This window comes from Xiphias gladius, chromosome 12 (assembly GCF_016859285.1).
Source record: "Xiphias gladius isolate SHS-SW01 ecotype Sanya breed wild chromosome 12, ASM1685928v1, whole genome shotgun sequence".
Taxonomy (NCBI): Eukaryota; Metazoa; Chordata; class Actinopteri; order Istiophoriformes; family Xiphiidae; genus Xiphias; species Xiphias gladius.
This window is the reverse complement of record NC_053411.1, coordinates 16171065-16189820: the sequence shown is the minus strand read 5'-3', so window position 1 is coordinate 16189820 and position 18756 is coordinate 16171065. Positions and strand designations below refer to the sequence as shown.

The 18756-nt window shown below is 41.1% G+C and overlaps 1 protein-coding gene and 2 non-coding genes across 3 annotated transcripts; all 3 read left to right on the top strand.

Annotated features, from left to right (window-relative positions):
* The first annotated feature begins 2143 nt into the window (after positions 1–2143).
* Positions 2144–9955, top strand: rps4x (ribosomal protein S4 X-linked). Its single transcript, XM_040141357.1, has 7 exons — positions 2144–2205; positions 2782–2859; positions 4562–4742; positions 6311–6408; positions 7201–7372; positions 7462–7619; positions 9801–9955. The coding sequence occupies exons 1-7, from the start codon at positions 2203–2205 to the stop codon at positions 9900–9902; spliced, it is 792 nt and encodes a 263-aa protein (XP_039997291.1). The 5' UTR covers positions 2144–2202; the 3' UTR covers positions 9903–9955.
* LOC120797795 lies at positions 5007–5082 on the top strand. The gene has a single exon (XR_005708583.1). It is a non-coding gene; the product is annotated as a small nucleolar RNA SNORD61 (small nucleolar RNA).
* LOC120797796 lies at positions 7895–7967 on the top strand. The gene has a single exon (XR_005708584.1). It is a non-coding gene; the product is annotated as a small nucleolar RNA SNORD61 (small nucleolar RNA).
* Positions 9956–18756: the final 8801 nt, after the last annotated feature.

Genomic DNA, 18756 nt, shown 5'->3' with positions numbered 1-18756 from the left:
GACTGTCACCTTCATCGGAGCATCACATGTTCAATATAACCGACCCACGGTTTTTCTGCGGGCAAGGACGACAGCTATTTCAGCGTGTCCCGATATGATTCACACTGGTGAGTAGTCATGTTGGCCGCAGGAGGGGAAAAAAAACACCGCACTTAAAGGCAGCGCACACGCATTAAAGAGAGTAGCGGTAAGGAGAGCTCAGTGAATTTGATCCGTCACTCATACATTACTTGTACAGGATCTTTCATATAACTTGGTGGTGTTTTTTTTTTTTTTTTTTTCAATATCTACGAAGCCACGTGATTAATAACCAGCTCCAGTGGCTGAACTGGAAAAAAGACAAGCTGCCTTTGCTATTAGAGCAGCGGTCGCACGGAATAATCTGAAACGTCACTTAAAAACTGAAACTCTCACCACTTTGTGACCTCTTTGTAATGTCAAGATAAATATAAACTGCTACATAATCAATTCTGAGGGAATGCCGAAGGCAAAGTTCCTTGTTTAAACGGTCAGGAAGTCCTCTTACCTGCCCCGTGGGTAGCCCGACTGAAGAATCGCTTACTAGATCAGCATCGCGCAGGGGCCTTACTTCAAAGATCTCTTGCTTACTGCAGGTACGGTCGTGTGACCCTTTGATCAAGGTCAAAAAACAATGCACAAGAGACCTGGCTGTGGACGTATTTTGTAAGGAGATGGAAATGATGCTCGAGTAACGTAAAGTATTGTAAAACTAAACTTGACGTGTCCAGTACTTAAAGATTGGTGAAATAATATCCAACACATTATTTCTGTTAAATCCTGAACAAGAAGTTCCACGTCTCTGCAAAACTGCCTGTTTTGGGCTCAGTCACTGAACTTCGGAACTCTTGACTTCTCCTGCTTTGAGACGAGATGGATTATTTTGGCTTTTACAACTGGCTACGACTGAAACACTGGAGGAAACAAAGTTTCTTGCTACAACAACATAACGACTAAGCATGCTCTGGCGAGAAAAGTTTTGTGAAATTGCAAAAAACGTTTTGTGATATGAAGATAAATTGATATGTTGTCATATCAAAAAAATTTTGCTTGTAAAAATGTAATAACTGTATCTAGTATCTAGAAAATGTGTCATAATAACATGAAAAATAGCTTGTAAAAACAAGAAACCGAAACTGAACTTCTGCTTGCATATAGGCCTACGATATATTTTGCCTAATGCCCAATGGCGACAACTGTTTATTTTATATCTGCAGGTTTTGGTGATTTAATTAATCGCTAATTAGCTTTGGGAAATGGGAGGAGTTATGGGTGGGAATGCTGGTGCTGCGTCCACTCCCATATCATTCAGGAGAGTTCCGGAGGACGCCTGTTACAGTCAGTGGCCAGCAGATGGCAGCACCGCAGCGCAGACGCACTTTAACGAGAAAGGAAAAACACGGATCCGGTGTAAATCTTCCTCGTGTACACATTAAGTGATTAAATCATGCATTAATGTTTATATTGCACATTGGCCTGGACAGCGTTTTATAGTACCTCCACAAATGGTTAATGTATTCTTAAATTAGTTACGGATAATATTACAAAAACGGTATGTGTAATACTGTCAAAATTTAGTACAGGAGGAAATATTTTATACTGTATAGGATTCCTCTTGCGTGCTTCGGGATTTAGTCCCTAACTATTACGTGATAGATCCCTAATTTTCCAAAAACAATATGTTTTCATAACGTTTGTGTTTCGATCAACAGCCTTAGTGATGAAGATGTATCATTTCGCGGAGAGACTGGTTTACCGAGCTGTTTGGCCTCCTACAACAATCCTCAACTCTACATTACTTTGTGTGTGTGTGTGTGTGTGTGTGTGTTATTTTAGGAGTTTCATATTCATAAATGCAAATTTACAGTTAAAAAAAAAACATTCGTTTTTACAAAGAAGATCACAGTGTGCTTATGCTTATTTTGTTTTTCCCTTTAATCCAAAAGCTTTAAAAATTATGAATACCTTGAATATTGTTTGTTAAAATAAATCAAATGACAATAGTCTAAACGAATAATATAACATTTGTATTATTTTAAACCCCCAGTAGCTCGGAGTTGCAATATAATATTCGTTAGAATTTATACTACGACTTTCAGCACTTGTGTCCCTCCCAGTCTGCCGTAGTTGGCCTTATCATTGAATACCGGAAGGGAAGAGGTCCTTTTCCCCGCAGACCCCAACATGGTGAGGCGCTTCTCCTCACGATCGCTGTCTGAAATAATCATCAAACATCGCTTTCTGCTGTTGTTTCATCGCACGCGTATATGTCCTAGTTTGAAATTCCATATCTTATTAAACGGTAGAGGTCTATATTGTGACCAGAAACACAGACTGTCGTTTTTTAACGATGACTTAAAAATCACTTGAAGACGCTTTTAGCACTCAGGGTTCGTTAGCTTGAATGTGGCTAGTAGTATCAGTTAAAGTAAAGGGGAAAATGGTCTTAAGTTAGTGGAAATGTCGCTTTTTTTGGTGCGCAAATTTAAGCGTTTTTGTTTTTAACATTTTGTTATAACATTTGCAAGTAATGAGTAAAGTAAATTGTGCGATATCTGTATACGATAACGGTAGCTTAGCTAGGCCGCAGCCGGCGATAACGTACCATGCTAACGGGACAGGACGGGTCTACCCTCTTCTAAGAAGGGGGGTTCCTATATTGTCAGCCCCGCCACTTTACAGTTGTGGTTCTTGTTATATTTTCGGACCACTGCCGCCAGTTGTTCACCCCGTTGTTGACCGGGCTTTTCCCCTCTCCTCCAGGCAAGAGGACCGAAGAAGCACCTGAAGCGCGTCGCAGCGCCAAAGCACTGGATGCTGGACAAGCTCACCGGAGTTTTCGTAAGTAGTCTCCACCACCTTTTTAAAATTAAGGTTATGTTTGGTGTTACTTTGGCTTAACGTTAACGTGTAAATTTTGTGTAAAAGTCGGTTTGTATGCAAGGGTAGAAAGCAAACGGGGATGCAGTTAAGGCAGCGATACTGAAATGTACTTGGACTTTTCTTTCTAAATGTGTGTTCGCATCAGTCTCAATTTGGTTCCTCACGTGTTCACAGCACATTAGGTTCACAGAGCAAAGAGTCTGTTTCTTTTGTCACCTTAAATCTTTTATCTGAAACCTGTAACAACTCTCCAATCCTCGGTTGCAACTTGAAAAACATTTGATATCTGTATCTAAATTGTTAAAACTCTGAGGATTCTGGAAAAGCAGCATTACGTGTCAAACAACCTGAGTTTTTCTAAGCTCATCGGAGATTTATCCATCAGAAAAGTCCATGCTATGTTCTGTGACTGTAGTGTAGCATAAATACACAAGAGACTAGAGCTGCAAACAGTGGTTATTTTCATTATCAATTAAACTGATTTTTTTTGTTTTTGTATGAAATCTCAAGTGGAGAAAACACTCATCACAATTTCACAGCATCCAAGTTGACGTTTTCAAGTCTTATTTTGTCTGCTCAGAAATCCTAAACCAGGACATTCAGTTTCCTGTAGCACATGACAAAGATCAACAGTTGGCACCTGAGAATGTGCAGAATTTTTCTCACTCTTGCCTGAAAAATTATTGAAAATATTAGTTGATTGTTAAAAGATTTACCCTTTTTATCTTTCCATTTTTCTGCGGAATCGGCTCAAATTGCCATGAGCTAGAAACGTTAAACTTGGCACAATAACTGGAAATGATGTACAAGTCTTAAGAAATCAACTAGGAGGTGGCGCGGCAATTAAGATCCTAAAACACATTTTGGAGAAGCCACTCCTTTCACTCTGATTAACTTGAAAATTGATACACAAAGTCAACCTCAGTGTGCTCTACAAAAAAGCTTCTTGGATATGTGATTATGACACAAGTGTGAGGTTGGTCTCTGTCCTCCTTCAAACAGAATTAAACTAGCTGAAGTGACTTTGCCCGGCTTTGTAAAGCCCGAAACCCACTCGTTGCTGCTTGGGTTAGGGTTAGGGCAAAAATTTTGGGGCTTAAATTTTGCCCAAATTAATTTGCTAAATAGAACCACAGCTCAGTTTTTCAGCTTTTATCCTCATTGCCCTATATCAGTTGATTTACTGTCATTCAGCATCAAAGTAATCCTATGAAGTTAGTGTGTGCACTGCTTATTACCTTGGACTACAGCCTTGCTAAGAGATGTAGTTGTACATGTACGAATGAGGGGTCGTGTGTGTGCTTACAATGGTAAACTATGGTCTGTTAACAGTGATATTAGTAAGGGGTTATATAAAAACATGGATGTTAATCTTTGAGACAAAGTGCATGTAAAGGCCTGTAATGTGAACGTTCACTCTTGAGGTCTGAACAGGCATTTGATGGAGCATGCACATCCATCCTTAGACAACAAATTGACATTAACTGAAAATAATTAACAGGTCCTGGCGAAGCCAAACTCCAAGTCAGCTCTCCGATTTTGCAATTAAATACATAAATACCACCACTTAATATTAAATAAGATTAATAGGAGATTTATAATTTTCTTTTACAAACAATATTTTGACAAATTTTAACATTTGTTTCCTCCTCCGTCTCAGGCTCCTCGTCCTTCCACCGGTCCCCACAAGCTGAGGGAGTGCCTGCCCCTCATCATCTTCCTGAGGAATCGCCTCAAGTATGCCCTGACAGGGGATGAGGTGAAGAAGATCTGCATGCAGAGGTTCATCAAGATCGATGGCAAGGTCCGCACCGATGTCACCTATCCTGCTGGATTCATGGGTGAGTTCACTCATTGGATTTTTATTTTTAAAGAGCTTTCATTGCTGTTCAAATCTGCTGTAGGAGTTTTCTTCTGACATTTAGTAACAGGGTCATTGGCAAAGTCTACTGATTGGCTCATTGGTTAGTGTTTTGAGGCTTGTGTTAGAATTTATAGGTCATGTTTCACAACATTAAGTTGATATGTACAACCTGTAAATTGTTGCGGTGTTGATGCTGATGGATGTGTACAACGATGCCTCTGACAGTTAAGAGGCAGATGGAGCAATGATGAATTTGTGGGTTTGATCAGGAATGAGCTGAAAATGTACAACCAATTCCTCTAAGAAGTTCTGAGCTCCAACTACAACTCCTTGAGATTTCTGACCCACTGTTCAGTTTCATTAGAGGGAAGTAAATATCAACAACTGGCTCCCAAACAGGGTTAGTGGTGTGAAGTTGAGGCTAAGTGTGACTTTTTATATTAAGTTGCTAAATTTGAGATTTAATTTGCCCTCGCCCTGTTTCTGTCATGAGTTTTTCTGTGAAGATAGTGACCATGCAACATCAGCTGCTCCACTTAGCTCGATTAGAAATGACAAGAGATTGTGAACCAAAAACAAACACCTTTGCTGTCATTGTCAAGACATCCCAACTCATTACAAATTTAAATACCCCCATACTTCGTCAGCTCAATCGCAACTTTGTGTGGTTTTTGTCAGTTTTTACTTTACTTTTCAATGACGGCAACCAATTATTTGCTGGCTGTAAGGCCTTTGAAGGGATTTTTGTCCAGAGTCTGACAGTCACGCCTCCTCCAGACCAGTCACCTAGTCAGTTTTCTTTTCACCTCAATGCCGGCCAACGGCCTCATATGGAGGTGCGGCATTTTAGTTTTCAAATCCGAGGAAATCATCTCAGCAGGATGATGGTGGACTATTTATGTACGTACGCAATGAACCCTCTGCCACTCTGGGCCAGTAGTAGATAAGGATCAACTGTAAACAATTTCTGTTTCAATGAAATTGATGCCTACTCTTTTTAAATGCTTCTTGGCATTAATATGAAGTAGTTTAATGTTTTGTCCTAATGTTTTTCTTTTAAAATCAATTGACTGTTTTCGCTAATTCAACTGCTTTTCACTTCAGTTAATCAAACTGGCATTTTGGAGTAAAGTGTTTCTGCTTTATTTCAACATGTCACATTTTCGAATGTATGGAGTGTGGGTAGGGTCTTAATGGTTTAAACTAGCAAGACAAGATGGGAGTACATCAGTCTTGGTTTTTGGTGCAATGAAGGCATTTACTTTCAGTCAGGTTGAATATTTTATGCTGTACTGCTAATAGTGTTAATGGTTTTGTCAATAAACTAGAAGAGTATTGTGCAGCCAGAGTTGTGGTCGGTTGGCTGTAAAACTGTTTCCTTTGCATTTAATGGCAAACTTGGACTCAGAACTCATAAATCATTTATTTACATTTGAGGTGTGTAAAATCTAGAATGTGTTAAACTCCAGTGTAAGGACCATTTTTATATTAAATACGAACAGACTTTTGATGCCAAGACGGTGTCAACTTTTTGTGTTTATCCAGATGTGATCAGCATTGAGAAGACCGGCGAGCACTTCCGCCTGATTTATGATGTGAAGGGACGTTTCACTGTTCACCGCATCACCGCTGAGGAGGCCAAGGTAGGAACCTGAAACTGGTGTTTTTTTTTTTTTGTTTGTTTGTTTTTTCCACCTATTTTTAGCCCCAAATTGAGAATCCTCGTTCCTACTTTTTGAGAGCTGACAGCTTCCTGATGCTATTTGATAAAGTCTTAACAGTTAAGTACCACCATTAAAACAACAAGGAAAGCATAAATCATCAAAGATGCACCATATCATTAGCCTAGCTGAATTCCTGATTCACCTGTTTCCATCATTTGCTGCTTTTACATTATTTTTTTGACTGCAATGATAACAGTTTATGTTTCGGGATTTCGGAAGATACAGATAAGTGGGGTTGTACCAACCTGAGTGAAACATTCTCGCCATGTTTCTTCGGATACTCCCTTTTTAAAGTGGTTTGAATAGATTTGTCGTGTTACCTCCAGAGACGCCAACCGTTGCCCGACAAATTTTACAGATAACTTCGAGAAATACCTGACCGTGCATGGCCAAACCACTGCCACGCCACTGACGTCTAGTCCTTTCTTTGGCACCAGCTCCTCATCCGCCATGCTGCTAGCTCACTTTGAATTGTTTATCAAATATGTCACACATGAAAGAGACCTTATGATAGAGACGTGATATAATTTAGCCAATTAGCACAGCCATCTTGTAGGCAATCATTCTTTCGGTTTGAACATAGCGTGGTTCCACATTATTAGGAGTACAATCGGCTCAAAGGTAAAATGTCTCTCACGTGGTCTTTAGCTGTTCCCTGAATTATGTATGTGTACACGGATATTTCCCAACCCAACTCTGCTTTCTCTGCAGTACAAGCTGTGCAAGGTGAAGAAGATTATCATTGGCACCAAGGGAATCCCCCACCTTGTGACTCATGATGCCCGCACCATCCGCTACCCTGATCCCCTCATCAAGGTCAACGACACCATCCGCATCGACTTGGACACAGGAAAGATCACAGACTTCATCAAGTTTGATACTGGTAGGTTCAACTTGACGTTTGTACTTTATGATTTTATGAGTTTAATTTTTTTCAACATTTCTCTAATCTGATTTTTATCCTCCCTCCAGGTAACCTGTGCATGGTGACTGGTGGTGCTAACTTGGGGCGTATCGGTGTGATCACCAACAGGGAGCGTCACCCTGGCTCCTTCGACGTGGTGCACGTCAAGGATAGCACAGGCAACAGCTTTGCTACCAGGCTCTCTAACATCTTCGTCATTGGCAAGGTGAGGATTGTAGAAATGTTCTGACCATTGCTTTCCCCCGCTGAGTTAAGAGATATCTGAATTCACTGTTGCGAAAAAGAACTAAACTTACATAGATCTTAACATGCTTACAGAAATATGCTTCAGGATGTCATTGGTATAAAATTTCTATCATAACCACAGGGGTATATTCACCCTTAACAGAATATTTGGAGCTGTCTCTGTTGACAGCACACAAACTATTCATGCGGAAGAGAAGAAATGCTGCGATTATTGCCTTGATTAGAGATGTTGGAGCAATGATGACAAGTTTTGGTTATGATCAGCAATGAAAATGCACTACCAATTCCTCTAAGAAGTTCTGAGCTCCTTGATAAGACAATGTTTAAACTAAGTGTTATCTCAAAAGTTAACCTTTCAGATATAATATATATAAAAAATCTAGCACTGCAACCATTAGGCGATAGATTAAAAAAAAATTAACCACCAACTGTTTGATAACCAGATAATGTTTTTTTGTAATTTTTTTTTAAAAAGCAAAAATGACACCACTTATTGATTTCAGCTCCACATGTGAGGATCTTATCCTCTGTCACATGAGTGAACTGAATATCTTTGGATTTTGGACTTTTGCTTCGACATAATGAGATTTGAAGACGTCCCCTTGGGCTCAGCAAAATTTTAACTGCCATTTTTGACTGTTTGACATTTTATTGACAAAATGATAGATTGTTAGTTGCAGCCCTAACATAATCAAATAAAAGCTGACTGATCCAACCCACAAAGCCTAGTTTCATAATAAATTATAACTGTAACCAGGCTGTCAATAAGTATTGTTTACGCTGGAAACAATGACAAAATAACTACACTCTTACTGTCTTTAAGTTTAAACAAAAAACAAAACAAAAACATGCCAAGTGTAAAGTAAAATTGCTTGACTTTTGAGATGCTGAAGGATGTTGTTCGGTTTTGATCGGTGTTTCATGGAATAGGAGGAACTACTTTTGGCTGGGGAACAAATGAATACGTTGCACCTCAGCATGATGCATGTCCTGCACTCTGTAGTCTGCTGAGATAGTTAACTATGGAGTTGGTACAGTTTATAATCCATAGTATGGTGTGATGTTTTTGGGGGGTTTTTTGTTTGTTTGTTTTTTGCCAACGTCACTAAAGTCTCATCACCCTCACAGAAGAGGTAGATATTCAGTGACAAACTGTGTAAAAAGCTGTGTCATACTCTGTCCCATCAAATCAAGCATATTCGGTGATTACGAGGATCTCGCCCGTGGAGAGTGTCAGCAGTAAAACGTAGGACACTGCTCTCTGTTGCCTGACATTTATTTGGAGGCCGATTTTAACCGGATTCGTCAGCGGAACAGTCGTCTTTCTGCTGCGTGACATTTATTCAACAGCCTCAGCCCTGCGCATTTCTTGGCCTTCGTTACAGGTCCGTGCTTAAGTGTGGGTAGTCGGATAAATGTTGGCACAATCGGGTGTTGAGCTCTCTCCTTTTTACGCTACAATATTTAACTGGGTGCACGTTAAAATGTCATTTTACTATTAAACTTTCGTGGTAATTACAGCATGATCTCCAAATTCTTAATAGAATATAAGGTATTAATGGTTTTAAAAGGGTTTTTTCTCTGGGAAAAAAAACAAACATTAAAATAGTTCTGGTTAATGTTTTACAAAATTTCTAAATAAACCTGTTCAACAATGAATATTTAGGTGTGAAACTAAAGATTCTTTAAATTTTTGACTAATCTGTTTATTTTCTTGAAGATTTTGTCTGTAGAAATTGAGGGTGTAGATGAAAACTATTGTCAAATTTCTGTAAACAACTACTGTCTGACAGAATCACCATACACAAGTTAAAAACAGGGTCTGCTGTGATTTCGGCTAAATGTACTTGTATAATGATCACTCCGAGAATGTTAGAAGCTCATTCCCGTCTACATCTACTCACAGGGCAACACTAAACACAATGTAAGCTGCTGTTTCGTGATGAGTAATGTGAAGCTTTAAATAAAGTCACTAACTAACTGAGCCTAATTGAATGAGCAGATCACCAAAAACCTAGATATTTAAAATGAGAGGCTTTTACGTACCCCTTCTGATTCTACCTGTTTGCATTAAGTGAACCGTCTTGATGAACATTGACCATTAATCTACCTTCCCCGTCACCCCCTCCTCTGTCTGCAGGGCAACAAGCCGTGGGTGTCCCTGCCCAGAGGAAAGGGAATCCGTCTTACCATCGCCGAGGAGAGAGACAAGAGGCTGGCCGCCAAGCAGGGCAGCAGCTAAAACGGGCCACAAACGACCACCCGGTTTTCAAATAAACTGTTATTTACAAAACACTCCGCTTGTCCGTGTGGTTCCTTTCTTGTTGGTAATGAGGCTTCCTGTACAAAGACCTAGACTTTCATTGAAAATTGATTTTATTTAGAGGTTGAGAAGTCAGGAACCACTAACTGAGGAGAATGCAGTAGTAATATGTATGAAAGGGACTAAAAATCCCAGGGTGTAACTGCAAGTCCTGGAGAGGTCGTAACGGTCTCTGTTCCGATAAACTGAAATGAACTTTTTATTCAAATTCAGGTCAAAAAGACAAATCAAAGGATCCCTGTTCCCTTGATTTCTAAAGAGTTAACTCTAGAATGAAAGGTTGCGCAGTGTTGACAGTAGCTTAAAATGAATTAGAGGGGAAAGTGTTGAAAGACTAAGAGTAGGATTCTTAAGGAAGAAGGTGAAAAGTCGCAAAACTTCACTCTTACAAGTGTAAAGCTCTGAAATCAGTCATGTCCGGGCAGAAACCGATACACAGCCGTCTGATAGCCACTGACCCCGACTCCATCCTGGGCTCCATTTGATTTAAAGGCTTTTCAGATAAAATGGGAAGGCAAACTCACTGAGGCTGGCTTGTGGAGTTTGTTGGCCTAAATCAACCAGTGTAAAATATAACTAACATGTTTGTTGTTTTTTTTTCTTGTCCTATATCGTCCTTAATGACGCAGCGATACTAAACATTCCTGACCTATATGTAGATAATTGATTTAAAACCTTTATTTTAGGGACAGTTTTTGCTTGACAGGAATTATATAGCAGGATTAGACATTTTTCAATACAGTAATTTTTCTTTAACAGGATAAAAAGGTTATTTTGTATTTGTCTTAATGCGACAAGGGTATAATGAATAAGGGATTTTCCTTTGGAAAGAAAGATACAATTTATTTTCAGTTTCATTTTTTGTTGTCAGTGACAAACCATTTCAAATCAAAGCACAAGTAGGCCTCAGCCCATTGGTCCACAGTTCCTCTGCTACTTCCTGTCTTTTTTTCCAGTCTCATCCTCTTCTCACCTCCTCCTTTTCCCTCTCTCCACTCTTTCTCCCTCAGTTCGTTTCCAACTATTCCTGCATTCTTTTGATCCCCTCCTCTTTTCCTGCATCCATCCTCCCTTCAACCTTCCTTGCTACTTTCCTCCCTCCCTTAGTTTTCATCCTTTTCGCTCCTCTCACCCTTCTTTTCCCTCCCATCTTTCACCAGCTAGCTCTTTCTGTGTCTAAATCTGCAATTATTCTTCCATCACTTAGCTCTCTTCATATTTTCCTAGATGCATCGTCCACTCACCCTTCCTCTCCTCCTTCCTTCCTTTCCTCAATTGAATCCTATCATTCTAACCTCAATTGTTTTCTGCTTTTTCTCTCCATCTTTCAGTACTTCCTTCCTCCCTCTTTTTTTTTTTTTTTTTTTACAAATTTCAATCTGTTTCCTTCATTCCTTCATCTTTCCTACCTCTTTTTTGCCACCTTCCATTTCCCGGTTTGTTTCTTTCATCCTTCCAAAAATATCTTCCACATTTTGTCCTCCCTCAATCCCTCTGCATCAATCCCTCTACCCAATGTTCACTCCCTCCCTCCCTCTTTTTTTAATTCCCTTTCTGTAAATATCCATCTTTCTTCCTCTCTCGCCGTCCTTCCTCACACCGCACCATACCTAATCTTGGTCCCTCACCCTCTTTCCCTTCATCCCGTCCTTGATTCCACCACTAATCCCTCCTTCCTTACATTGATTCCTACCTCGTCCCTCCTTCCTCTCTCCCTCCATCTTTTACTTCCTCCCTCATTCCTTCCCTCTTGTTCACCCCCTCTCTCTTCCTCCGTCCATCCCTCCTTCCATCCCTCTGTGTTCTGACTTCAGTACCAGTCCATATGGTGACTGCTGAGATACAGCCTGCTCTGCGCCACAGAAACCTGGCCTGGCACATGCCACCTCTGTGTGTGTTTGCGTGTGTGTTTGTGTGTGTGTGTGTGTATATCCTCCTCTGGCCCTCAGGTTCACCTGTGAGTGTGTGTATGTTTGCGTTAAAGAGCAAGAGATCAACGTTAGCAATACCCACGACTTCCATTTCCAACCCCACCTCTCCAGCACATGACACATACTGTAACAACACACAGCGGGAGCGTGTTTGCGTGTGGGTGTGTGTGTGTGTGTGTAGAAGGGGCACGGCTCACTCCCATGACCGTCTGCTCTCTGACACACTGAACAGTACAGTAATCCATCATCTCTGGCAGGCAGAAGTGAGGACAGTGAATCTGCTGCATTTTAAAAAGGAAAAAAAAATTAAGTTCAACCTTTATAATCTGTAAAATGCAGCAGCTTAACGCCTCGTCATTTTCACATTGTTGAGGCAGCCTGTTTTTTGGTAGTCTTGAGTGTGTACTGCACTATTTAGTATGAAGGCACACTAGTGGCCCCATGAGAGGAGGCATAGCAGTGACCGTTGGATGACTACATTTGATTTTTTTCTCTTCTATCTTCAGCAACACTACAGCCTCTCCTCCTGAGTAAGTGTTGTACAGTATTGCACAGTTTTCAGATGCTTGTATTTAACCATGTTTATCAAGTAATACCCCTTCGAAACACGAAACAGTTCACAAACTGCCGATGCAAATGAACCTCCAGCGCCATTAGAAACGTTTTAACTGTCCGTCGCGTTCATCATTACGGCTTACGGACCCATTCCTGGTTCACCTTTGACCGACCGTAATTGCCATAACCTGTGGTCAAGTTTGCCACCAAATAAAGCGGTTAAGATCATCTGGCTTGAACTGTTGACTCTCTTACAAACCCGTCTTATCATCTGACCGGTGGCCACTAATTTCTTCATTTTACTGTTGTTACTGTCGTCTCAGATCTCGGCCATCAATCGCTGAGTACGATGTTCTCATAACTGAAGGGAACATGGCCACAGCTGCTAAAGCTATGACCCATGTTGTAGTAACTCAGAAACCACTGATGATATTTAACTGTCTAAGAGCCATCAGAAGCACAAACTGAAAACATCAGTGCGAATCCATCAGTGCGATGATGAACTTTGGCCTCGACACAACTCGCGGGCTGCAGTGTTAACAGCTTTGTATTTTAAAGGTAGTGCGATGAAATTAAATGACAGATTTTAAACACATTGGGGGTTTGTGGTTTCGTAACAAATAAAAAGTGACAGCTATGTCCCCATTTTTTTTTTTTACAGGCCTGGGACCAGTTCTTGTAAACAAATAAGTACACGCATGCACAAACACAGTCTTTGAACGTTTGAAATATGAGACTCACCAGACGCTCGCTTTTGCTCTGGTCCTGTTCTGCATCCCCTTGTGAGCAGAACAACAATCACATTAGATTCACACACACAGACACACACACACACACACACACACACTCACTCACGCTGCACAATCACACTGAGGGTTTGAAGTGCATTTGGCTGGATGGTGAGAAAAGCAAAAGAAATGTGAGCCGCAGGGGAAATGTAGAGAAACACATAGACTTCAGCCATTGTAAATCCTTAATATATCATTCCTGTAACAGTTCCGCACACATCGTAGCCACCGTAAGAGTGAGCAAGAAGCTCATCAGCAGGCTGTACATCCAAACACTTTGCTGTAACATCCTCAGCAGTCCAGGTCTCTCCTTTTGAAAAAGAACATTTTAATCTCAAAGAGGACTCGGTTAATTAAACGTCGGTTTCCAATCCTTGTAATTTCTACCTGCGATCCTTCCTCACAAATTCAGTGTGTTTTCAATCCGTGTAGACGGAAAGTCTTTTTTTTTTTTCTCTCCTCTCAGGTGGTTTCATTTGAAGGACGTGAAGAGGCCTGGAGTATCAGAAAAATCTATATGCATTTTTTTTAAAGATAGATTTTGTGGCATTTTTGCATTTATGTGATAGCGTCAGTAGGAATATAGACAGGAAAACGTGGGGAGACAGAGAAGGGCACGACATGCGACAAAGGTCTCCCAGGCCAGGAGTCAAACCGGGGATTTGAAGTTCAACTTTTTTTTTTTTTTTTTTTTTGTCCTTTGTGCAGAATAACACATGCCATCCGTACAACGAAATGCCAGGGATGAGACCTGGCACGCAAAAGTAATCATACACAAAAACAATAAGATAATCAACTAGAGTGGCACTCAGTAGAGCGCATACCTCCGCCAAGGCCAAATAGTCACGAATATGTCGATGAATGCCCAATCTTGCTGTTTTAAGGAAAGTAATTAAAATAAATTCCTGTACCCACCCCTTTAACTTGATCTGCACCAAAATTTAATGGATTCCGCTGTGGCCCAAGCCCAGATCCCTCCCCTGGGTTTGGTGCGAATCAGCGCTGCACTTTTTTGCATAATCCTGCTCACAAATAAAACCAATAAACAGACGCGGGTGGAAAAAATAACTTCCTCGGCGGAGGTAACAAAGATAAAGACCGAGAACGACTATAGATAAGAAATATTCATCGTATAAATAATTGGTAGAAGTTAGATAGAGACATTAGATACCATGGAGTATATACATATGGACAATGGAGGTAAATTTTGGAGCGTGCTCCCTCTGCGAGTACAGAAAAGTGGGCTGAGCTGCTAAAACAATGAACTCAGTCATCTGAGGAGGTGGAGGAGGAAGGAGGGAGGGAGGGAGGGAAGGAGGAAGGGAGAGTGAGTGGGTGAGGACAGCTGTTTCTAATCAATTTCTTCCATGTGATTGACTGCCTGTCGGCTGATTGGACGACTGGCTCGTTGACGGCTGAAGGCGGGGCTTTGGCGTCTGGTTCAAACTAACCTGTCGATTCGGTCGACCAGCCAGTCGGTTCGATTGACTAATTGACACCTTGGTCGTCATGGCAGCTGATTGGCTAAGTGACAGTACTGATATGGTTAGTGTGAGGCCATAGTAACCGTACAGATGATGTAATGTGGCCACTCCAATCCGCTTCTTCTCTCTCTGTCCAATCCCTTGCACAGAGCAGTTTATATCTACATTCTTGATATTGTGCGTGCACACACACACACACACACACACACGATCCCTCTCTTGGTCTCTCATAAGTTTCTCATGTTGATGTTTTCAATTGTGTCAATAAAAGGCAGTTTATGTTGAAATTCCTTCTTGTTTCTCTCTCTCCGCCCCCCTCTCCATAAGACAGACAGAGACTGCATGAACAAAAACATTTAGGTAGGCCAAGTTCATGTCTGGGAGGGGTTGCTAAAGGGGGCCCGGGGGGCGCTCTGAGGACCAGATGTGCTTTTTTTTTTTTTTTTTGGGAGTTGGGGGGGGGACTCCAAAGAAAGTGGAGAGTCCTGGAAAGTGTTGTAGAGAAGTGCGCTGAAACGTCACCGTGCAGAAAATTCAGCTCCAGGGGAAGCAGCAGACGATCATTGCAGCTGGAAGGGCTCAGTGTAAAATAGTGGAGTTTGTCTTGTTGAACACAAAAAAAAGGGGTGAGAGTTGTCACAAAACGATCCTAAAGATGAAACTGAAATACATTAGGATGGTGAGAATTTGACTCCTCGGTCGACAAAGCGATCACTTTACCAGACACTAAATCCTTGATATCATACTGACATTTAATGTTAATTTGTTTTTGTTTTTTCCAAAGTACAGTAAATAGCTTGATTTAAAAAAAAGACACATTTCTGCTGCACAAAATTGTTTATTTCTCTCAGGAGTTCTCTCCGACATTTCTCTCTCTTGTTAAATATTGGATAAAATTTTACTTCTTCAGGACAGAAAAAATTATTCAAATTAAAACAGTTTGAGAAGGAAGAATGACTCTGAAAAACAGCTCGCGGTCATGTTGAACCTGTGACACTGCTTCATTTGAATAGGCCATAAACCAAGAAGGATGGGAAAGACTGACTTAGCGGACTCAATCGATGTTACGAACAACCAAGAGTACAAAAGGTCAAAGGTCAGAGTTGTTAGAAACCCCCCCCGATTGTGTCAAACGCTAAAACAGAGGAGACGGAGGATTAAACAGATATTGTTTGTGGCAAGTGGTTCAATATCAAATCCATATCTGATGTGTTTTGTCCTGAAAAGCTACAGGAAGACAAAAAACATGTTGTCCCTCACAAATGAGGCAGTCCACCTCACGGCCAATTACTGGCTCTGTCTTGACACGTAATGGTGGCGCACATCTTGGGTCAATATGTGCAATAACAAAATGCCAGCACACAGTGCTGAGATGCGTTGTTTACGCAGGTTTCGTTGAAATCCAGTGGTGTTTTGTTGAAATCCAAACCGAAAACTTTGGTTTGTCCCTGAAAACGACCAAAGCTGACGGGGATTGAGAGTACTTGTGGGGGGGGGGGGTAAAATTCAGGGTAAAATTTATGCCGTCAAAACTACAGCGCAATGCGTAATGTCCACATCCGGGAAAAGAATATGCCTACATAAAATATGCATTTAGCTTAATAGCAGTCGTCGTGTCAATGGGCTTCTCCCATTGTGCCCCCCCCCCCCGGTAAAAAATAACAAATCACCTAGTGACTGTGTTGAATACCTCCAACCAAGAACTGTAACGTGTAAAGAAGGGCAATCGTTTCATCAGCCCTGTCCCCGCTTAGTTACTGCCACCTCATCTGTCATGCTTTTCGGTTCTTGCGACTTCTTAGTTATTTATTTTTTTTAATTTGAATTATTTTTTAATTAGATTTCAGCGAGGGGCAGGCGAAATCAGCTTCTCATTTCTAGCCAGCGACTGTCCATTTCGCTCGCAGCCTTTATCGGCTGTCTCAAGCTGACTGCTTAATGGTTCCAACTAACTTGCTCAAGGAGTATTAAATCTGTACTCTGTGTCTACAGACATGATATTGTGCCCAAAGACTGAGACTAATCCATTACAATTATGATCTCTGGGTTTTGGTCTTGGCAGGGCCATAAAAAAGCTTGGACACCCCCCCCCCCAAAAAAAACTCTTATGTAAAATCTTATCCATGATATCTGTATTAAGAGGAACAAATCTTTTGCAGTAAACAAGATAACAAACAAATCAATACAGCTGGTAAATTTGCAGGAGTATAAAAGTGCATGAAAGCACGAAAAGGTACGTGGTGATGTGTATCAGTTTTGCAAGTTTTCTGCGAAACAAATGAATGAATAAACAAGCAGAAGGAAATCAAAGCTGCATAATTATAGGTGATTAATGTTAAATACTTAATATGTCACGCATGGACACAGAACCATTAGAATGTGGGTAAAAGGTCTTCAAAACACCAAGGAGAAACACATTAAAACAATTACTAAATTAATCAGAGTAAGTATTAGATTCTTCAAATCTCATTTTGGAATTAAACTCTTAAATTGTGCGTCATCTCTCATGGGAGGAGGTGAACAGAGGACAAATTATAATTGTAAGATACCCAGCAGAGGATGTGAGCAGCCGGCTGCTGGGGAAAACCGTTGTGAGGCAAGAGGATTAAGGCAGCTCCACAGAGGGAGGGTAGAGCTTCTCCACCCTTCTCCTCCGAGTCCGGGGGGACACGTCATGTGCCTGAGAGGCTCCTGCAGTGATTTGATTTCTCAAAAAGATTCTCTGCGACCACGTCTGTTGCGTCACTCTTCTTCTCTTTGCACTTGTTGTCACTTTGTGCAGAGGGGAGGAGAAAATAAAATCCACTCTGAGAAGTGGGCAATGTTGGTTGACCAGGACGGTTTGGCTGGGATCAGGGATGTGTTCAGGGAGCGTGAATAAGAGCAGGAAAAACAGGAACCCGAGGAGGAGGCGTTCACTCAAGGCGCTGCTATGCTCGAGTTCCTCCCGGTGATATCTAACGATGATCTTGTGACTGTGCCGTGCAATGTGTCTGAAGAGAAATCTGCCCAGATCCCCACGGTGGTCGTTCTGATCTCGGGTCAGACTCGTGGGACACTAGTGCCCCACGCGTGAAACGTTCAGATCAAGTTAATAATGTTTTTGCTTGCAGTGCCGTTTGAATTTGGCTGTTTGAAGCGACTGACTTGTCACCTGCTTATCCAGAGTTGTGGGGTTCCGCGACAAACGGGTTCTGATCTCAGTCTTCAGCTTGTTTTGTTCTGTCCGTTTTTAGTATTGACATTTGTATTTTGCAGTAGCCTAACTCGTAGGCTACTTGCAGACGCCACCGCTGCAACCCAGATTAAAACTTCAACCAAACTTCAAGCAAAAAACATGGAATTTCAGTTAAAGGGGGGTGAATGTATGGAACGGTTGTAAAGTACGTGATTGTGAGTTTACGCTAAACTACTGGCTGCCAGTTGCATTACTCTCACAGTGAGTTATTGTGCCATTTTCACAGTAAATTATAGCAAAATGACAGCTGTATACTGTGATTGTAAAATTGTGTTACTGTGATTTAATATTTTCTGCTGTACTCTTCCTGTCTAAGTAATTATCTTTTCCTTGATTTTTTTTTTTTGTCTAGTGTGTAATTATTTAGGGTGAGGGTAATGGGGTAAGAAGCGCAGTACATAATAAAGTTGAACCCCCCTGATTGTGATCATATCTAGGCTACAACATCAACTGAAGGGTCAGTAAAGTACAAATATAGTACAGTGGATGGTCTGGATAGATAGCGTTTATAAGGATTGGCTCAAGGGGTAATATTCATTGATTTTTAGGCCTATATATCTCGGTAGACTCAACTTGGCTGCTTTTTCTGCTGTGCCGTGATGGATCTCATGTGGGTTACAGGTAGAGTTGTGTGTGTGACTTTGATTAAGCAGGTTTAAAGCGTTATTGTGCAGAAATGGTTAAATCCAATCATGGGACTGGCGCCGTATTTATGGGCGACGGGAGGACCACTGTCTTTGTCTACGGTGCAACAACGGGAATGAGATCCATAAAAGG